This window comes from Bidens hawaiensis, unplaced genomic scaffold, assembly GCF_021521415.1.
Source record: "Bidens hawaiensis isolate Kalapana, Puna unplaced genomic scaffold, B.hawaiensis_p1.1 tig00007641_1, whole genome shotgun sequence".
Lineage (NCBI taxonomy): Eukaryota > Viridiplantae > Streptophyta > Magnoliopsida > Asterales > Asteraceae > Bidens > Bidens hawaiensis.
This window is the reverse complement of record NW_027491532.1, coordinates 470,477-491,468: the sequence shown is the minus strand read 5'-3', so window position 1 is coordinate 491,468 and position 20,992 is coordinate 470,477. Positions and strand designations below refer to the sequence as shown.

General features: G+C 43.0%; 1 protein-coding gene and 1 non-coding gene across 3 annotated transcripts; both read right to left on the bottom strand.

Moving 5' to 3' along the window:
• Positions 1-1,534: 1,534 nt before the first annotated feature.
• Positions 1,535-1,651, bottom strand: LOC143635695 (U5 spliceosomal RNA). Its single transcript, XR_013154112.1, has one exon. It is a non-coding gene; the product is annotated as a U5 spliceosomal RNA (small nuclear RNA).
• Positions 1,652-15,244: 13,593 nt separating this feature from the next.
• On the bottom strand, positions 15,245-19,357 carry LOC143635664 (uncharacterized). 2 transcript variants are annotated; one of them, XM_077103438.1, is made up of 12 exons: positions 19,242-19,357; positions 18,227-18,342; positions 17,868-17,897; positions 17,628-17,764; positions 17,204-17,386; positions 17,059-17,122; positions 16,851-16,958; positions 16,615-16,768; positions 16,435-16,524; positions 16,170-16,225; positions 15,903-15,960; positions 15,245-15,778 (listed from the first exon to the last, which is right to left on the bottom strand). In XM_077103438.1, the coding sequence occupies exons 1-12, from the start codon at positions 19,321-19,323 to the stop codon at positions 15,396-15,398; spliced, it is 1,461 nt and encodes a 486-aa protein (XP_076959553.1). In that variant the 5' UTR covers positions 19,324-19,357; the 3' UTR covers positions 15,245-15,395. The 2 variants fall into 2 exon arrangements, with proteins under 2 accessions (XP_076959553.1, XP_076959554.1); XM_077103439.1 differs by having other exon boundaries at positions 15,246-15,778; positions 17,204-17,383.
• Between the last annotated feature and the right edge of the window lie 1,635 nt (positions 19,358-20,992).

The window sequence follows — 20,992 nt, the reverse complement described above, 5'->3', positions numbered from 1 at the left end:
CCCTATATATATATATATATATATAGGGTTATGTTAGAATAAAAACCCACTTGAGTTGTGAAAACTCTTGAAACCAATTCTCAACCACATGTTTTTAATTAAAGATTAAACATTGTGGTCCACAATTAAAGTTAATAAAAAATGTTAACATAAATATAACTTTTTCTCACTCCTAAAAACATATAAAAAACTTAGTAAAAAAATATTAAAAATAGCAAAACAATTTTTTTATGTTTCGATGTTTTGTATTAAATGTTACAACATATATTACATGTAACAAAAAAAAACGATGTTACATAGGGTTTTCGCGGATTTTCACAACTTAAATGGGTTTTCATTCTATACTTTGCCTATATATATGTGTGTATATATATATGTGTGTGTGTATATATATATATATATATATATTTGCTTGACTTGAATTAATGACATACAAACTACAAATCATCTAACTTAACTTAAAAATTTGGTGGCTTGTAAAGTGTAAACTTTAAGGCGGGTTCATAAATCGATAACATAGACGGGATAGACTACAGTTTACTAGCCTCTAGGCTCCTTTACTGCTCGGATTTAAATCATACATGCACTCTCCTTCTGGAAATCTTTTCTACTCAAATAATATCCTAGTTTTTCTGGAGATTGGCGGTCCCACAACTTGTTAGCTATAGCTTATTTAAACCGTAAGCTTGAAAATGGACGATATGCTCAAGGCCGTCTCTGACAGTTGCGAAGTTTGGACTAAGACACCGGGGGGACTCAAAATGTATAGAAGAATTCATAAACGAGGGGGCTCAAAATTCGGTCGAAAACGGCTAAATTTTCACTACATATAACAAATTTATGGTGAAAACAGGTAAATTTACACTACTGGACCCGGGGGGGGCACCCCTTGCCCTCACTATACTTCGCATGGTCTCCGAGAATCGTGAAAATTTTTTAGGCCAAAGGCAAAAAAAAAGATGGGCCTTAATATAGTTGACCTATTAGGTTTAAACATTAAGAATGCATATTTTGTTTTCAAAAAAATATATACATATAATTTTAAAAAAATCGGCCTATCGGGGTGTCGGGCTGGGGTCGGTCGACCACCCGACCCTACCTCATAGCCAGCATATGCTGTCATTTGTTTTCATCGATTGAGTTGAATTTCACTCTAAAGCTACCTGTTTGGATTTCAAATTGTTTGATTTCCCGTCACATTAATACACTTCGTTTATGCAGCAGGCTCAAGCTCACACAAGATTAACAATTGTTGCTTCATCAACTTCCTCATTTTTATTCAGGTTCTTAATTAGGTCTTGTTCCTTCTTTGAATCATGGCAAGATCCTGCTGTTTAACCTTGAGGCATTTAGGTTCTGCCCTGAACCAACACAGTTCAACACATATTTGGCTATAAGGCTTGCTAAATAAGTGAAGTTATAAGTAACATTTTTTATACATAAATACAATTGTTCTGTGCTTCAATTTCTGTAAAAAGATTAAGAATTTAAAATTATGAAAGCCAAAATAATATCTTATAAAAATTTGGTTGGAGCCCTTCAAACATAGAAGGGTTTTTCAAAAAAAATAGGCGTATGCTATTTTTGAAGCACATGGTATTCTTTAGTAAAAGGCAAAAAAATAGTTCGCTTTGTGCTCCATGCGTGGCTGCGTATTTTAAAACTTCCCATCTGCTTGCCTTATATAGTTGATTTCGGTCCTTTGGTTTCTCTAATAAACCGATGTGGGATGGACTCACTACAGAATCCAGATACCACTAGATTCTTGAGCAATTGTTGGTTGCTTCATCAACATAGCTATCAATGACTCCGTTGATATCCACGTGCCCAAACCCAACAGGTTTATTGTTTGTTCGAAATCGGATCATTCTCAAACCGAACATGACCAATACATGTTTAGTTTCCCCAACACACAAATCTAAAAAAACAATATCGCCTCGTGTTATATAAATTGAGAAGTTGGTTTGGTCAAGGTTTCGAACACAGAACAAACCATCATTTTTTAAGTTGCAGAAATTTACGTAGGACAAATCTCGTAGGGGTGTGTAACTGTGTACCGTTACAAAAGTAGACCATATTTGAAGAAACACTAAGTGACCCGGTACATATTATAGATAATCTGGGGGTTAAGTAATGTTTCCCACGGATGAGGTCTAGCTGAGAAGGCTGTTCTTCAGGAGACCTGCAAAACAAACACCGTAAGCTCGTCACTGAGAAGGGGGGAGTTCCTCCTTGTGACCACCCTCCGGCGTGAGAATCAGACTAGGTTGCTCTGAATATAAGTGTATATTAAGAGATTGCTAGATAACTGGATAGCAGATGATCTTACCATTCCAAGATATTGGAGTATTTATAGCCGAAGGTAGGTTTCCAAGAAGGTACAGCCGGCTGAATAGTATTCCTGTTCAACCAACAGTGGACTATGCACAGGCCATACTGGTTGGTGGGTAGGTTACGGCCAACAGTAACAAAGTCGGCTGCACTATTCCACCAACTGTAGATTATGCACGTCCCACTTACTGTGGATTGTACGCAGGCCATGCTGGTTGGTGAATAGGTTACGGCCAACAGTAACACTATTCCACCAACTGTAGGCCGCGCATGCTCCTCAGTAAGGGTTGGTGAGTAGGCAGCGGCTAATAGTGACAAACAGTACTAGAGGGTGCTCCTCCTCGCCCTGTTGTCGATGAGCTGTCACCCTGTGATTGGCTCATGGGCTGTTCTGGTCAGATCGTCTGTCCTATCCATACCTTGGTAGGTATGGTACAAAAGATCTTTCAGAATCAGACTGGCTCATTTAGGCGGGATTGTTCCCGCCTTGCTCATTCCTTCATGTGACTACTGAAGTAGCTAGTGTCTTGTGCGTGTAGCCCTGCTGTCTGCGGGTAGCCTTCCCTGATGGCTTGTATCCGCAACTGCGGGAACAGGCGGGGTACTTCACCATTGGGAGGCTTTCCCTGCGTGTTCAGCTTGTGTACTGCGCGTAAGATCCTATGAGCATGGTGGGTCCTGCGGGAGCAGATGGCCTTTGCGCAGACGTCCCTGTTCAAGGTGAGTCTTGCGGGACCAACTGGTCTCTGCTGGGACCTACCTCTTCAAGTCCCCCCAGTCCAATGTTCTTCTCCTGAATGTTTAATAAAGTGAGGTGAACTTTTGGACTTTAAGCAAGGGGTTTTGAAAAGGGTTTCTAGTTTTAAGGTTCTCCGTGGGAATTCTTCCCGCGGGTTTCCTAATGTCACTTGCAAAAATTCCCGATTTTTTTGCTTGATCTTTGGGTATGATGCGGGTAGGTATGTAACCTTCTCGCAAGTCAGGAGCGTTGAGTCTCACTTGTGTGGATTCTCCTTGAGGTTTTAGTGGTTTTGAACATAGTGATCAATTATGTTTAAACCACCAATTCCATCCTGGAGCCTCAAACAATGTATTTCTCGACGTTCCCGCTATGCGGGGATGTTATTTCCGTTTCCACAAGCATTGCCCAGAAGATCCTTCCTGGTTTCAATTCCCTGCCGGGCGCTAGGTATGTGAAGGGTTTTGCCTTAACACTGTACCCGCGCTCGTCTTACGGTTACTTTACTTTCAAGGTACTCCTGGCGTCAATTCCCTGCGGGTGCTAGGTACGTGAAGGGTTTTGCCTTAACACTGTATCCGCACCCGTCTTATAGTTACTTTGTTGCCGGGGTATTCTTGTCTTCAATTCCCTGCGGGTGCTAGGTATGTGGAAGGTTTTGCCTTAACACTGTACCCGCATCCGTCTTATGGTTACTTGGTTGCCAAGGTAAGGGGTATTTTCCCGCTTACCTTTGAATCTTTTTGAATTTTGAATTTTGAAATTCGAAAGGTTGGTGAGGATAAGAACAGTCCAAACATCTGAAACGTCGTGTGACGGTTTCTTCTGACTGTGTCAGGACGTGCAGGAAGTTATGGTGACGTGACAGAACATGGTCATTCCAGTCGCTTTTTCAGGCGCGTGGGCATGATTTTTCGGGCGCGTGGCCGCGAAATTACTGGCACACGTCCTTTCAACAGCTGTTGCCAGCTTGCTTTTTGCCACGTGTCATAGTTTCATTGCACCTTTGATTTCTCTCTCCTCCGCATTAAATTCACCGCATTAATTGCGATTACTATATAAAGGGGGAGAGGGTTATTTGCAATTCACACTTTTCACTCTTCTTCTTCTTCTTAGTGATTTCCGGCAAATACTCCCCTTTTTCAGGCAAGCATTTTCCCGAAATCACTCTTCTTTCTGCAAAAATGTCCTCTCGTGATGCTGAAGCTATAGCTGACGACAGGGGTACTGCTGGTGAGTGCCAGTGTGCTCTGCCCGGCGATCAGTACCGGTATGTTGTCAGGAAGTTCATGCTCGATCATCTCGAGCCTGAGTTTCCTGAATCCCACCAGACCGTGTACGATGCCCCCAGTGGCAAGATCGGGGTTTATGCTGCATTTTTTGTCTATGGGAATCTTAGATTCCCATTGACAAAATTTGTTTACCGTGTCCTTGAGAGGCACGGTGTCCATTTGACCGAGCTGCACCCCATGGCGATCGCCAAGATTCGCCATTTTGAGTGGGTGTGCCGGATTTTGGGCATCGAGCCCCATGTGGACCGCCTGATGACCTTCTATACCTGGAGGTGCATCCAAGGGTGGTACACCCTGACGACCCGTATTAAGGGTCTGAAGATTTGCGACACCGAGCGCAGTCTTCGCGCGTGGAAGCAGGAATTCTTCTACATTTCTGCCCGCGCCATCCCCCTTACCATGAAGTTTAAAAATGGCCAAGCGATACCGAGCCTTCACGCCCCCAACTACCAGGAGGCGGAATGGTTTTCGAAGATATCCCGGATCCAATCTCCGGTTTACCGGTTTGCGGAGTCCGGGATGGTCATGTTAGGGATGAGCCGGGTGTGGAAAGATGCATCTCTGGTTCCCATCCTCCTCGAATACGGTTTGAACTCTATTCCCTATGGTATGTCTTGTTTTTCTTTTTTGATACAAGTTTGTCTTCTAACTGTTTCTTTTCTTTCAGAGGGAAATGATTTGGAGTCGCTTCTGTTTCCGCGGGAAGCCGACGGTCCCGCGCGGATGGGTACTCGTGCTTTGGACGAGGGCGAGTTGCCCATCCTGGAGCAAACAGCGGATCGGTTTGTGGAGGTCTATCCGCTGGGCCACGAGATCCTGAGCCACCGGCGGCCAGGTAAGGCGATATTCTTTCCTCAACCCCTTAATGCTGTACCCGCTGTTGGAATTCTTGACCTGTCTTCTTCTGAGGAATCCTCAGATGCTCCTCCATTGGTGCGGAAGAAGAAAGCTGCTGCCGGCGGGAAAGGGAAGGAGAAGGCCTCCACGGCTGGTCCGGTGGTTCTATCTGACTCGGAGTCAGATAGTGAAGAGGTGGCGGGGAAGCCCGGTGGTGAGAAGACCACTGTTCCGGAGGCTACGACCGTTACCTCCGGAGAACCAACGAAGACGACGGTGACCGGTACCAAGAGGCCGGCTCCATCGGGTTCCTCCCCGCCCGTCCGTACGTTCAAGGTCAAGAAAACCCGTAAGTACAATCATAATGTCTTTGCAGATTTATTACTTCTTAAATTTATCTAACACTTTCTTCTTTGTGCAGGCGTGGATGTTGACGCATTCCGGGGTGAAGCGCAGGGGAGTACCTCCCCGCCAATGACGGTAGGCTCGGTCAGCCTTCCTGAGGCGTCGACCCAGGCGCCTGCGCCTGCATCCGCTGGTCCAGTTGCTCGTTCCTTTGAGCCAACTGTTCCGGCCGAGATGACGTCACCGCCGGCCGTGAGTGCGATTTTTACAGCATCCTTCACGGAGCCGGCGGTTACTGCTGCTACTGAGGAGGCGGCGACCGCGGCGGCGACCACAACGGCGACCACGGCGGCTGCCACCATGCCCGCGCCACCGGCACCTACGGCCGGACCATCAGGTACGCGCAGGGCTTCCCGCCGATCTTTGCCCCCTTCCCGTCTGCCTGACCTGTTGGATGGATTTCCTTTAGGTTCAGGTGATGGGTTTGGCGGCTATCGGCCTGTCATTGACCCTACAGGTGCGTAGGGTTACTTTCTTTTTCCCTTATGTTTTTTATCTTTTCCTTACTGCCTTTGTTTCTTTTGCAGTGTCGGATTCCAATGAAGTGTATGTTCCGCGATGGAACATACGCCGAGGAACAACCCTTCGTACCCCTGTGGAGTGCGTGGACTGGGCTCGCCACGCTGCTCCTCATGGTGCGTTGGGGGAAGCCATGGCTAGCTACCAGGAGGGTAGGCTAACCAATGAGCTTCGGGTTCTCCAAGCCCGGATGCAGCCGCGCGTCGAGCTGCTTTGTCGTGAAAACGACAAGTTGAAAGCAGCTCGCGCCAAGGACGTATCTGAGGCGCGTGCTCTCCGGGAGGAGAACCAACAGCTGGCGGCAGCTGCCGCCGACAAGGAGAAGGCCTTCAAGGCCCTCGAGGTTGAAGTTCAGGCGCGACTCGAGGCCCGCTCCAAGGCTGCCCAAGCTGTGAATGAACAGCTTCGGCTGGCCAGGGAGACTGCGCGAAACGCAACCGAGAGGGCTGCCAAGGCTGAAGCCATTGCTGTGCCTTTGCGTGTGGAGAATGAGGAGCTCAAGGCCAAATTAGATGCTCTCCAACGCGCTCATGATGCCTTGGCAATGGAAGATGCCAAGAAACTCCAGGAAATCTTGGACCAAAGAGGGGTGCTTGACCACACCGAGCGGAAGCTTAAGGGCGTCGAAGAGGCTGCCGCAAAGGAAGTTTTACTTGCCAACCTTAACAAGAGCGAAGCCGAACGCGCCCATAACGAAGCTCAAGCTGCCCTCCAATGGCTTCTTCGAGAAGCGTTGCCTCAGGTATGTTTAAATTTATCTTCTCGCTTTTCTTTTGTAAGAAAAGGTTTTAATACTTGTATTTTTTCTTTGTAGGTTGTGCGTCGGGTCTTTTCAGAGACCTCTTACGATGATGCTATGACCGCAACCCTCAACGCTTCTCATGAGGATGGGGAAAAGGCCGGCTTCCTGCTTGGTCTAGGGTTTGTTGAGAAAGGCGTCCCGCCTTCCAACTTCCCTTTGTTCGATGTGGATACCGAAGCCATTTATGACCAAGCATTGAACCAATACGCCGCCTTCCCGCATCCAGTGGTGGAAAAGGTGGACGAAGTAGCTGCTGCTGATGATGGGTTAGCTGTCCTCAAAGCGTTCCTCGAACCACCCCGTTCTTCTGACGGAGCGGGTCCAAGTGGAAGCGGCCCTGAAGCTTGATCCTGAAGATCCCTTTCCATTGCTAAGATAGACTTGTATAGATTTACTCTTTCAGGCGGGTAGTAACCCGGCCATTCTTGTAATATATCATTGAAATATAAATCTTTTTGCGGATAAGATAGTTATTTCCTTCTTTGGATTCCTTGCTTTATAAGCTCATGACTTAGTTTAAGTTAGCAATTTTCCAAGTTTTTTAGAATAAGTTAACCTGTTGAACGTGGTTGATGATGGGTTAAAGTTTCGCTTCCTCCTTCGTGATTGTGCGGGTAGAACCGTCACTTGCACTTGGTAGGATGGCTAAATTTTAACCGTCATCTGACCTGCGTGTAGGTTTTCCTCATTTTTCCTCGAAATTTCTAAGTATTTAGGATAAGTTAACCTTTGAACGTGGTTGATAGTGGGTTAAAGTTTTGCTTCCTCTTTCGTGATTGTGCGGGTTGAACCGTCACTTGCACTTGGTAGGATGGCTAAACTTTACCCATACCTGACCTGCGTGTAGGTTTTCCTTATCCTTATTTCTAAGTATTTTTTTTTTTTTTTTTTTTTTTTTAGGATAACCTTTGATCGTGGTAGATGATAGTTTGAAGTTTTGCTTCCTTATTTGTGATTGTGCGGATAAGACCGTCACTTGCACTTACAAAGATGGCTAAACTTTACTTACATCATACCTGCGTGTAGGTTTCCCTTATTTTTAACGTTGTGTTTATGCGGGTTTTGCCGCCTTCCACACGCAATGACTTACTTCTCCTCATTTATGCGGTAAATACCGGCACCAGTGGGGAGTTCATAAGGATAAAGGTAAACACATTATGAAAGGAGAATCATTTCCATTAGAAGTGGCTCTTGGCCTTTTCTTTACAAGTTTTGGAATTGATCTACATATAACATTTGCGTAATTGAGCTCCATTCCATGTTCTTGGGATGGGAGTGCCATCGAGCCTTTCGAGCCGGTATGCGCCCTTTCCCAGAACCTGTTTGATAACGTATGGCCCTTCCCAGATCGGGGCCAACTTTCCTGGGCGTTCTTGGTTCGAAGCCTCGTTGTTACGCAGTATGTAGTCTCCTTCCTTGAAGTTGCAGAGTTTTACCCGCATGTTGTAGTACTTTTGCATTTGTCGTTTGTAGTTCTCTTCACGCACTGCGGCTAAGTCTCTGCGTTCCTCGGTTAGCATAAGATCCAACCGTCTTTCCGCATCATTGTCTTCTGGCTGACTCAAGACCCTTGGTGAGGGTAGACCAATTTCGACCGGGACCATGGCTTCAGTGCCATAAGTGAGGCTGAACGGGGTTTCTCCCGTACTGGCCTTCTTCAACGTTCTGTTTGCCCAAAGGACGTGCGGAAGCTCGTCCACCCAGCCGGATCTGTGTTTCAAGAGTCTTTTCTTTATGCCTTCGACGATGCTTTTATTTGCTCTTTCCACCTCACCATTTCCTTGCGGGTGTGCCACTGAGGTAAAGGTGTGGGTGATTTGAAGTTCTTTTAGCCATTGTTGTAGCTTTTTGTCAGCAAAGTTGGTGCCGTTATCGCTCACCAAATTCTGTGGAAGTCCAAAACGACAAATTATAAATTCCCAAATAAATTTTTTGATATGCTTTGCGGTTGTTTGGGCTAAAGGTTTTGCTTCTATCCATTTGGTGAAGTAGTCGATGGCTACCACTAGGAACTGAACATTTCCTGCTGCTGTAGGAAATGGGCCTGTCACATCGATGGCCCACTTCTGAAATGGCCACGAAGAAGTGACTGGAACCAGTTCGTTTTTCGGGCGATGCGTGTTAGGTGCGTAAAGCTGGCAAGACCTGCATTTTCTGATGTATGCCAGTGCATCCGTATGCATCCCTGGCCAAAAGTATCCCGCGTTGTTTAGCTTGGCTACAACAGCGCGGGGACCTGCGTGTACCCCACAGATGCCTTCGTGTACTTCCCTTAGGAGGTAGTTGGCATCTTGGTTGTCCACGCATCTCAAGAGTGGGCCAAGAAAGTTACGTCTGTAAAGGATGTCATTGACGAGTTGATAATTCAGTGCTTTACAGCGTAGTTTTCTTGCCTGTGTTTTTGACTCTGGTAGTATTCCTGCTGCAAGGTAATTTATTATTGGTGTCATCCACGTTTCTGTACTGGTTTGGATGACACAAATTTCCTTGTGCGGGACTGATGGCGCTTCGAGGAGTTCAATGCGGATGTCCTTTCCCAGGTGGGTGAAGGCTAGTGATGCAAGCTTGCTTAACGCATCCGCAGATTTGTTTTCGCTGCGCTTGACATGTATGACTTTACAATCACTAAAATCACGCATAAGGGTTTTTGCCTGGGCGAGGTATAGGGCCATGGTGTCGTTCACAGCCGTGTATGTTCCATTTATTTGGTTGGCCACCAGCATGGAATCCACATGGGCTTCCAAGTTTTTCACTCCCATCTTACGCGCAATTCTCAAACCGGCCAAGAATGCTTCATATTCGACTTCGTTATTCGTACTTGGAAAGTCCAGCCGAATAGCGTAAGTATATTCTTGGCCCGCTGGGTCGGTTAATTTTAACCCTGCGCCTGAACCCTCGTTACTGGCTGCTCCATCAGTATAGAGTCGCCAGACATCATTGACGTCCTGTGCTGGGGAGGGTTGAGCCTCCTCCTGGCACTCTTTCTCCCGCGAAGCGGGGACTTCTGCAATAAAATCGGCCAGGACCTGGCCTTTTATGGCTGGTCTTGGCTTGTACTTAATTGCATATTCTCCCAATTCAATTGCCCATTTGGCTAGACGTCCCGATAATTCGGGTTTGCCTAGGACGTTTGAGAGTTTGAAGTTGGTGAGAATGGTGATTGGGTGGCCCTGGAAATATCGTCTTAACCTGCGTGAAGCATGTATAAGTGCTAAGACTAATTTTTCGAGGGTAGAGTACCGGGTTTCTACGTCTGTTAGTACACGGCTAACATAATAGATTGGCATCTGGATGCCCTTTCGTTCTACTAGCAGGACTGCCCCGGTTGCTCTATCTGTTGCGGAAAGGTATAGGATTAACTCCTCTCCCGCTTGTGGTGCTGTAAGTGTTGGGAGTTCGATCAGGCGTGACCGAATCTCCTGAAAAGCTGCTTCCGCTTCTGGTGTCCAGCGGAAGTGCGTTTTCTTCAAGCAGTTTCTCAATGTTGACACGAAAGGAAACGACTTATCTGCATGGTTTGCCAAGAAGCGATTAAGTGCGACTAGTCGTCCATTCAGTGTCTGAGCCTGTTTGATGGTGGTAGGTGATTCCATTTTAACAATGGCTTCGACCTTTTCAGGGTTCGCTCTAAAGCCATCTTTAGTAACAATGACTCCCAAGAACTTCCCTTCTTCCATCCCAAATGAACACTTGCTCGGGTTGAGCTTCATGTTTATCTTTCGGAGCGTGTTGAAAGTTTCTTCAATGTCTTTCAACATCGCCTCAGGCTCGAGGCTTTTGATGACCAAATCATCCATATAGACTTCCAAGTTTCTCCCGATTTCGGCATGAAACTCTTTGTCCATTAGTCGTTGGTACGTGGACCCTGCATTCTTAAGTCCGAATGGCATCATTTTATAACAAAATGTACCATCGGGCGTCCGAAATGCGGTTTTGTCCTGGTCATCAATGGCCATGTGGATTTGGTGGTACCCCTTATACGCATCCAAGAAGCATTTAAGGCGGAATGGTGCCAACGAATCCACTTTGAGATCAATTTCTGGTAACGGATAACAATCTTTGGGGCATGCTTTGTTCAAATCTTTGAAATCTATGCACATGCGCCATTGTTTGTCATTCTTCGGTACCATTACGGGATTTACAACCCATGTTTGATATCTACTAACGCGTACGATGCCTGCGTCAAGGAGTTCCTTGACTTGGGTTCTACACGCGTTAGTTTGTTCAGGCCCCATTACTCTGCGCTTTTGTACGATTGGCGTAACAGCCGGATCGCATTTGAGCTTATGCTCCGCCTTACTTCGGGGTACACCAGTCATGTCAGCTGGTGCCCACGCAAAGATGTCAGCGTTTTTCTGCAGTAAGCGTTTGAGTAAGGTGCGGGTGGGATCAACGATTGTTGGTCCAATGGTAACGGCCTGGTCGGGGTATTTGCCATTGAAGGCCCATTTTTCTGGTTCAGTGATGGTTGGTTTAGCCTTTTTCGGTTTGGGTTTAGATGAAACAGATGCAATGCATACCTGGGGAATGCCAGAGATCATTGCTACACCCTCAGCTGTTGGCCATCCCATCATGCCATGGACTGAAGATACCACGGCGTTGAATCTTGCCATCCCGTCTCTTCCGAATAGGATGTCGTACGTATGATGTGGCTTTTTCATTACGACAAAATCCACGTCTTCTGTGCGTGAATGATTCCCATCAGTAAGAGTAACGGGGAAAGATAGGATACCCAGGGGTGTTTCTGTACTTCCGTCAAACCCTTCCATTGAAGCGTAGACTGTTTCCAAGCGTTCTTTGTCTTCATCATCCAGCTTATCAAAGAACTGTCTGTACATCACTGTCGACGAAGCGCCGTTGTCAGCAAGAGTGCGTGAAGTGATGTAGTGCCCCAGCTGGCTTCTGATGACGATGGGGCCTTCTTTGCTGGGGCCTCCTGGCACTCGCGGGAAGCGCACCTCAGCTTCTTTCCACGCGCATGGTTCTGCCAGCCGTCTTTTTCTTCCTCTGACCTTGCCATGAACCATGTTGATGCTGATATCGACGGGCTTTCGTCCGTTACCTCTGTACCGGTTGTCATTCCTTCCTCCATTCCTGATCGATGCCACAAGATGTGCAAGCCTTCCGTCCTTGACAAATGTCTCAATAATATCCTTCAAGGATGTGCACTCTTCAGTACCATGACCCTTTGTCCCGTGGAAATCACAGGATTTGCTTTGATCCGCATTAGGTTTCTGCCGGATCATTGGGGCTTTAGGCCATGGCAATTTTTCCGTGGCAAATATCTCCGTGACGCTCTTCGTGAGTGGCGTCCACCGGTGTTTTCGGTTTGAAGGGTGTGTGTTGTCCCTTCCGCCAACAAGAGGGCGAGAGCTGGATGAGGTGTCAAAGTTTACCCTTGACTACCAAATACCTAGCCTCCTCTTTTTGTTCTGCCGGGCGATCCGGACATTGTTCTCTCTGGTCCTCTGCGTGTAGAGGTGTGTACTCTGGGGAAGATCTCTTCCCAGTTGCTTTTCCGTCTCGGCAAAGCGCTTTGCCGCCGTCATGATGGCATCCCAAGTTGATGGCATGCCATCCTTACCCGTCAATGTGCGGATAAGTTCTGGGTATTCGGCGCCTTGGATGAAGGCGGCGCGAACCAGATCTTCACTTATGTTGCCGAGACTAAGCTTTTTGGAGTTGAAGCGAGTGATGAAGTCTAGTAGAGATTCATCCTCCTCTCTCACGCAGTTAAGGATCGTCCACTGCTCTTCAGTGTACTTCCTCTGTTGGCTGAAATGCTGGCTGAACTTGTTCTGAAAGTCCGCCCAGTCATATATGTGGTGGATCGGTAAACGATCGAACCATGCCCTGGCCGCTCCGACCAGAGTCATCTGGAACATGTAGCACCACGTGGGTTCCGTCCAGTTGCTGACGGTAGCCCCCGCAATGAACCTGTTCAAATGGTCGTCTGGGTCGGATAGACCATCGTAAGTGCCAATGTTGGACATTTGTTTGGCACTTCTCGGGGCGATTGCTTCCGCAATGTCCCTTGCGAACTTTGACTTCCCTGCATTTGTAGCAGTTGGTCTAAAGGTTTTGGAAAAGTCACGCGGGTTTCTTTCCACGATTGGTTTAAAGGCTTCCCCAAAATTCCTTTTTGGTTGGACGTCCGTTTCCTTACGCTTCCCTTTCGCCTTATGGCGAGGGTTCGCGTCGGTGTCGGATTCCAACTCGTCGTCTGAGTACTCGCAGTCACTGCTCATATTGAGGTGTTGGCGAGTACTGGCGAATTCGTCAGCCTGTTGAACTGAACGCAAGCGTTCGTCCAATTCGGCTTGGAATTCTCTTTGCCGTGCTTCGGCCCACGCCTTCACTTGATCTAGTGTTTGGCGAGGAACCTTCGTTCGTTTTTCCAGTTGGGTATCGGAGAACCCCAATGGAATATTTACTCCACTTGCCCCGGCTTGGGTAGTCGGGGTAGTGTTCGTAAGGATTGTATAACCGCCGGTGTTCCCCCCAGTTGCTGGGGTTGTTACCGGGGTTTCTTGGTCGGTTACTGGCCTTTGAACCGGAGTAACGTTAACCATTTCTTCAGAAATTGTGAAAAAACTAAAGTAGTTCTAGCTTTTATACACGGATGGCGCCAATGAAGAAACACTAAGTGACCCGGTACAGATTATAGATAATCTGGGGGTTAAGTAATGTTTCCCACGGATGAGGTCTAGCTGAGAAGGCTGTTCTTCAGGAGACCTGCAAAACAAACACCGTAAGCTCGTCACTGAGAAGGGGGGAGTTCCTCCTTGTGACCACCCTCCGGCGTGAGAATCAGACTAGGTTGCTCTGAATATAAGTGTATATTAAGAGATTGCTAGATAACTGGATAGCAGATGATCTTACCATTCCAAGATATTGGAGTATTTATAGCCGAAGGTAGGTTTCCAAGAAGGTACAGCCGGCTGAATAGTATTCCTGTTCAACCAACAGTGGACTATGCACAGGCCATACTGGTTGGTGGGTAGGTTACGGCCAACAGTAACAAAGTCGGCTGCACTATTCCACTAACTGTAGATTATGCACGTCCCACTTACTGTGGATTGTACGCAGGCCATGCTGGTTGGTGAATAGGTTACGGCCAACAGTAACACTATTCCACCAACTGTAGGCCGCGCATGCTCCTCAGTAAGGGTTGGTGAGTAGGCAGCGGCTAATAGTGACAAACAGTACTAGAGGGTGCTCCTCCTCGCCCTGTTGTCGATGAGCTGTCACCCTGTGATTGGCTCATGGGCTGTTCTGGTCAGATCGTCTGTCCTATCCATACCTTGGTAGGTATGGTACAAAAGATCTTTCAGAATCAGACTGGCTCATTTAGGCGGGATTGTTCCCGCCTTGCTCATTCCTTCATGTGACTACTGAAGTAGCTAGTGTCTTGTGCGTGTAGCCCTGCTGTCTGCGGGTAGCCTTCCCTGATGGCTTGTATCCGCAACTGCGGGAACAGGCGGGGTACTTCACCATTGGGAGGCTTTCCCTGCGTGTTCAGCTTGTGTACTGCGCGTAAGATCCTATGAGCATGGTGGGTCCTGCGGGAGCAGATGGCCTTTGCGCAGACGTCCCTGTTCAAGGTGAGTCTTGCGGGACCAACTGGTCTCTGCTGGGACCTACCTCTTCAATATTCTAACTGTAGAGGTTGTATGGAGTTACCAAACATCTGTCGGTTAATAAGAAACGTTTATATCCCGTTTGTCATCTGGATTCAGAACACTTCAGCAACAAGTGCTGACATCAACACAGATTTTTTATCAGGGCTTGTTGTTTTCTTAATAAAAACTAGTTTAAATGTCATAATGCTGTCACTAAACAGACAAAACAATTAAGCTCATGTATATATATATATATATATGAAAGGGGTCAAGGTCGAGCTAACATGTTACTGTGACAAAACTTTTATCATTTTTAGTGAGCACACGGTTGGGACGATAACTATACCTATCTCCAACGTAGAGGTCCATGGAGCCAAGAGCATTGACATGGAGAGAGACCGCAAGGTGGACATGGATCATCTGTCAAACCAACATACATGAGTAATTTGTGTTTTGAATGATGGATTCGCCATAAAACTTGTTTATGGGGTGTTTGGGATTTGCTTAGTTTAAGCAACTTATGATTTTTAAAAAGTTATAAAATCCCGTTTGGTTTTGTGTGTTATTGTGAGAGGATAATTTAATATTACAAAGAAGAGATCAAAATATTCTCAGATCAATCCGATTTTGTTTCATACAAAACCTATCTTCTCATAAGTTAACCAATTGTTTTTACAAAATAACAAAAAACATACAATGAAACTTAAGTAAGAAATAAAGTTGTTTAGACATTCATAAAACACTATTATCATTTAATACCAGAAACATATCCTTGAAAAACCTGGTTAAAACAAATACTTCAAAACTGTTGATTATCTGTCATCATTCTTTTCTTCACTAATATATCATTACATATCAATACTTTCATCTTTCCGTTTCTTTGACTTCTTTGACTTCCCGTCCTTGCTTCTGACCTTTGACTTTTTTGGCTTTTCCTCTTCAACCGATACCGATTCTTCCTCATCATCATCTTCATCTTCAACGGTTCTTGATTTTTTGGCCTTTTTTTGTTTAGCAGAATGCGACCCATCATCGTCACCATCTGATTTCCGTGATTTTTTGGTCTTTTTATGTTTAGATGAGGGTTCCACTTCATTATCTTCATCTAAAGAGCGGGATTTTGATCTCTTTTTCTTTTTCTGTTTAATGACAGGTGGCAATTCCTCTTCTTCTACGGGCTCATCGTCGGTTTTTTGTTCATTAGTAAGAGGTGCCAAAGAACCTGCAACTTCTATTCAGGCAGATTAATGTTATATAATTTACAGGCCGTGATTCACTTTTTGTAAAATATTTATGAAACCGATATATATGAGTAAAAGAAAGTAAGAACAACAATTAACTAGAGACAGACTAACCTTCATCAACAAAATGAGAATCGAAGACGACATTTGTAAGATGCTGCTTTAAAAAGACCTGCAACAATTTACATTCATTAATTTATGTTCATTTAGAATATAAATGAATACTAACACGTACAAGAAAATACATTTGTTTAAATGTTTGTGTTTTGTCTGTTTATTTGGTTAATGTTAAACGAACGAACATACACTATGAAATTATGAATCTTGCACTTGCTGATATATTTCTATTCAATTTCCTGTATGAAATTTGCTATTGCATACCGCGGAGAGTAACTGCCTAGACTTTATATCCCAGATGCGTAAATAGCTGTCGAGCCCTACATCAAAACATTAAATTAGTCAAAACAAAGTTTTTAAAGTTAAAATATTCATCAAATATGAAAAACTTCTTATAAACAAGATGAATACTTTCAGGAATGTTATGTCACATAAAAATGGTTTTTTTTAAATAAATTAAAATACTAATTACCCATGCCAACAAAACAAGATTGTAACAAAATATGAAGTGCTTATAAAAACAACTCACCACAAGAGGCTATAACTGGGAGATCTGGATGTCTCGCTATCGATCGGATGCTTCCAGAACATTTTCCCAAAAAGCTTCCCAGTAGTTTCCCTAAAAGCATAATTATCAACCGATACGAATACCAAAACACTCAAAACTTGAATATATCAGAACTCTTTTAACATTAAAAAAACTGTGCACCTGTGCGTATATCAACAGATGCAAGATCACCAGATCCATTGCCGATATATATTGTATTACCATCTCCATCTTCAGCGACTGCCTTGATAGGCGTCTCACGGAAGTCAAATGACATCACAGGTCTTCTTTGAGCAGCCATATCATACAAACGTACCTGCATATATGATAATATATTTGCATAACTAATGACAATGCATGTAAATCACATTTCCATATAAATGGTTTCGGTAAGAAACCTGATGATTGTGGGTGCCTGCCACAAACTTGCGATGATCGTCTTTGCTTAAAAATGTTGCTGAAGTAAAACAAGTAGGCGTAAATATACCGAGGCTGTTTTTAGGAGGCTGCAATGTAAAACAAAAACAATCATACAAAGTGGGATGAATTCAGAAAACATTTGCCTTATAAATCATAAATATGTAAGTGAAGAACAAGTGAACTTACAGATTTCGCTGACCAGATTTTCGTGTGCGTTGCAAGATCCCAGATATTAACCTCTACTCCCTTCCTGAGGTGCAGCAAACCGTCACATTATTTACGATGTTTGAAAAATATATAAATATATTAATAAAGTATATACAAAACTTACCCTCCAAACAAGGCATAGTTTTCACTTTCATCTACTTTACAGCACAAAACATTACCAGCGCCACACACGTTCCATGCTGTTGGAGTATCATCAGAAGTTGAATCCCCTACTAATTTTAGAATTATTACAGATCTCATAGTTGTAAGCCCTTTTGTAGTGCAAGTAAGCAATGTGCACGACCTACTTTTAAACACAACACATTTTAGAAAACACAAATAATAAACTGAAAACGCATGGACAAATTAACAAATAGAAAAACAGCAATTGCAACTAAGCAAAAGCACGAAAATGATTCTTGCGAGACGAATAAAACTAACTACTTTTTGAAATGTCACATTTGAGAAATTAGTAAGACAAACTATTCTCAAAAACAACATATGAAGCAAGGCTTTTAGGTCAACAAAAATATAACCTAAACAGATACCTGGATGATGACTCGGATGGCTGTTTTTTGAATAAATGCAATCCAACAATGTCGTTTTCTTGAGACTGAACGTCTGTTTGGTTAGCAGAAGGTAACGAAACCCGAAGATCACCAGTAATAGGGCTAAGCAACTCAATCTGTGTGGTATAGAAAACTATAGTGAGACAAGTGACAATGTAAACACTTAAACAAACAAATATTACTTGATGACTAGAATTTATGATGATAATGCGAACTTACCACGCCATTTTTCCTTGCAACAGCTAACAACTGTAAAAAAGGGAAAAATTATCAAAAGTAAGATCAAAAGCTCTAAAGAACAGTACTCAAATGAAGAATCAGTCAAATTTCGGTGAAAATCTTTTAAGTATTTGAAAAATTATATATAAAATTTTTTGTGAATATATATCTTCCGAAGAACTACATATAAATATCCAATCCGATTAATGGCTAGTCTGTACACCCTCCGACTAGAACCTAGCGAGTTCTACAATGCTGGAAATCTGACACTTTTACATATGCAAATTCATACCGAAAACTAATACCAAAGTACACAAGTCTTAACAACTCTGAAATGGAATACAATATCCAGAACATACAGGATCAACTTTACGGTCATTAATAGAAGCTGCAAGCACACATCGAGAAGCATCCGGTTCCCCCCATCTCTCTACTACCTTAGCAACTCCTCCTTGCTTACTCCGAGCTTCCGTAACTACAATCGTAAACCACACATGAACAACCAACAATCTTTATTCTACGCAACCAACATTTAAATATAAGATTAAATACTTCAATTTCGCAAATGCATAACGATACATAATTGTCAATATGATAAGAATGTGCATGAAAACCGAAACTGAAAAACAAAACCGTATGATTTTGTAAAAATCAAGCATTCGGTTCGGTTTTGGTTTTGCATGTAATAAAAACCAAACCTGCCCGAATTATAAATTTTTCAATTTTAATTTTTTACTTTAAACAATTTATATGGATATATTAAAATTGTAACTTAAATAATTTAGCTCCAATGTTTTAACAATCAATTTGTTATTAATTAACAAAATGATTGATGCTCAAATTCATCATTTTTAGTCAAGAATTTTTCCGCCCAAAACTCTCAAGCTAAATTGAGAAAACCAAAACCAAAATCAAACAGTTTTCAAAAATTAAAAAAACCCAAGCTAAATTGTTGAATTAAACCGAAAAAAACCGGACCGTAATAAAAACTTAGTTTTATGTTTTGTAAAAACCGAGCTTACTGAAACAACCCAAATTTAAAAATTTTAATTTTTGTCTTTATTTTAAAACAATTTATAAGAGTTTAATAAAAATGTAAATTATATATATTTTAGCTCAAATGTATAATAAGTTAATAACCCATTATCAATTGGTTATTAATTAACAAAATAATTTAAGCTCAAATTTATTATTTTGGGTCAATTGTTTGACCCAAAAATTCTCAAAGCTCAATGACAAAACCGAAAAAACCCGAAAACCGAAACCGAACGATTTTCAAAAACTAAAAAAACCCAAGTTTGGGTTTTGGGTTTTTGTTTCGACTTTCTATAATAAGTTATTGGAACTAAGTACGCTAGTATTGTTGAATTAAACCTTTGATTAGACCGAGAACATCAAATGTTATGGCGCGAAGTGGAGGACACCCAGGAGTTTCTACGGTGGTTGTTCGTGGCATTGTTTTCCGGCAACGGAGTACGGCGGCGTGGTGGCGGAGGCAGCGGCGGAATAGGTTTGTTTTCCGTTAATGTGAAGTTTATAAGGCGTTTGATTGATCAAGTGCAGAATAATAATAAACCCTTTGGGCTGTTTTGTATAAAGCCCAGTCCAGTAGGCCCAGAGTTAGACTACTCAACGTGAAGATTGAAGCCCAGTCCAGTTAAAGGGGTTACCATTTTGAATAAACGGATCCGGGTCGTAAACGAGTTGGCTCGTTAACGCGATTACAAACATAGGGTTCAACCGATTTATGATGTGCGTAGCGTGCTTTACTTATTGTGTTAAATAGGTTTATAGGTTGGCATTACATGTTTATGACTCATTTATCAAAGTGACATAGTTTTAAAATTTTGTTGTTTTATAAAGGCAGATTGGATTTTAATAATCCTTCTTTTCGTAGTTGGCCAGTAATAGTCTCACTTGAGAATGATCTTGCTACCATTTCCACTATTTTTCCTCTTTGGAATTACATTTGAAAAAAAAAATCATCTCCGTTAAGTTTTATGTGGATTTCGAATTGATGTTTTAGGGATTTTGACTTGAAGTAGGATGCGAGTCAATTGATGTAAACTTATCTCAAAATGGTGCTCCAAACAATAATTAAGATTAAGTGTCTTTTAAGTGGTTTGTCGGACTTGACTCAATATTGTCATTTCTTTACTTCTTTCTCATGACTGCAGGGGATTGTTAGTTCGTTACCTTAGTTTTTCGGAGAAATCCATTATATCGTAACATTAATCATGTTTTTTGTGACACAAATGACATTGTTTGCAACATGCTTGAAGTCATGATTGCTATCTATACTATTTCATTTTCTTTTGCGAATTTGATTTATTCCCATTTCTCTTTGCTAGACATTAGGGGGTATTATATAGTTCATTTTTCCTATTCTCTTATAACATTTCTGCAAATTTATTTGAAATATAGTTTTAGCAATTGTTTTTTCGGCTCTTGGATTGCACGAGGTAAGATTGAACATGAACGAAGGTGAATTGAACTTGTTATGCGTTTCAACTTTCAAGTTTGGTTACGGAATCTAGCTTGAAAGCTCCAACTTTGTTAGACGCGAACTCAAACAAGTTACTAATTACATGCTCCAACTTTGTTACACAGGTTTAACTCAAAACATTACAGTTTTTTAAAAAGAGAAATTAGTTGCTTGTGTATGGAAGAATCATATAGGGACATTGACAAGCTTTTGGAAGAACGAAATTAAGACAGACTCCAACCAACTCTTTTAAGTTTAACCATTTGCCTCCCACTAATTAGTTATTGTTATTTGAATTTTTGTGTACATCTTTTAACGTGTTAGCGTTATGACATGTTCATAGTTAGTGACAAAACAATTATGCATGTGGTTTCTTTCTATTCTATTGTGAACTTGAGCGTGAAACACACAAGGTCGTATCATGGGTAAGCTAAATGAGACCAAGGCTTTAGGCCTCTTGCTTTATAGGACATTCATCTTAAACAGGAGTTATGTACTGTGAGATTTTAAAGTAGAGTTGTTTAGAATTAATAATCATTGATGGGTCACAAGTTAAGGGGGATTGTCTCATATCCACTATCACTGCATATGATCCAAATTCCATAATTATTGGATACTCTCTATACGCATAAAGAAAATG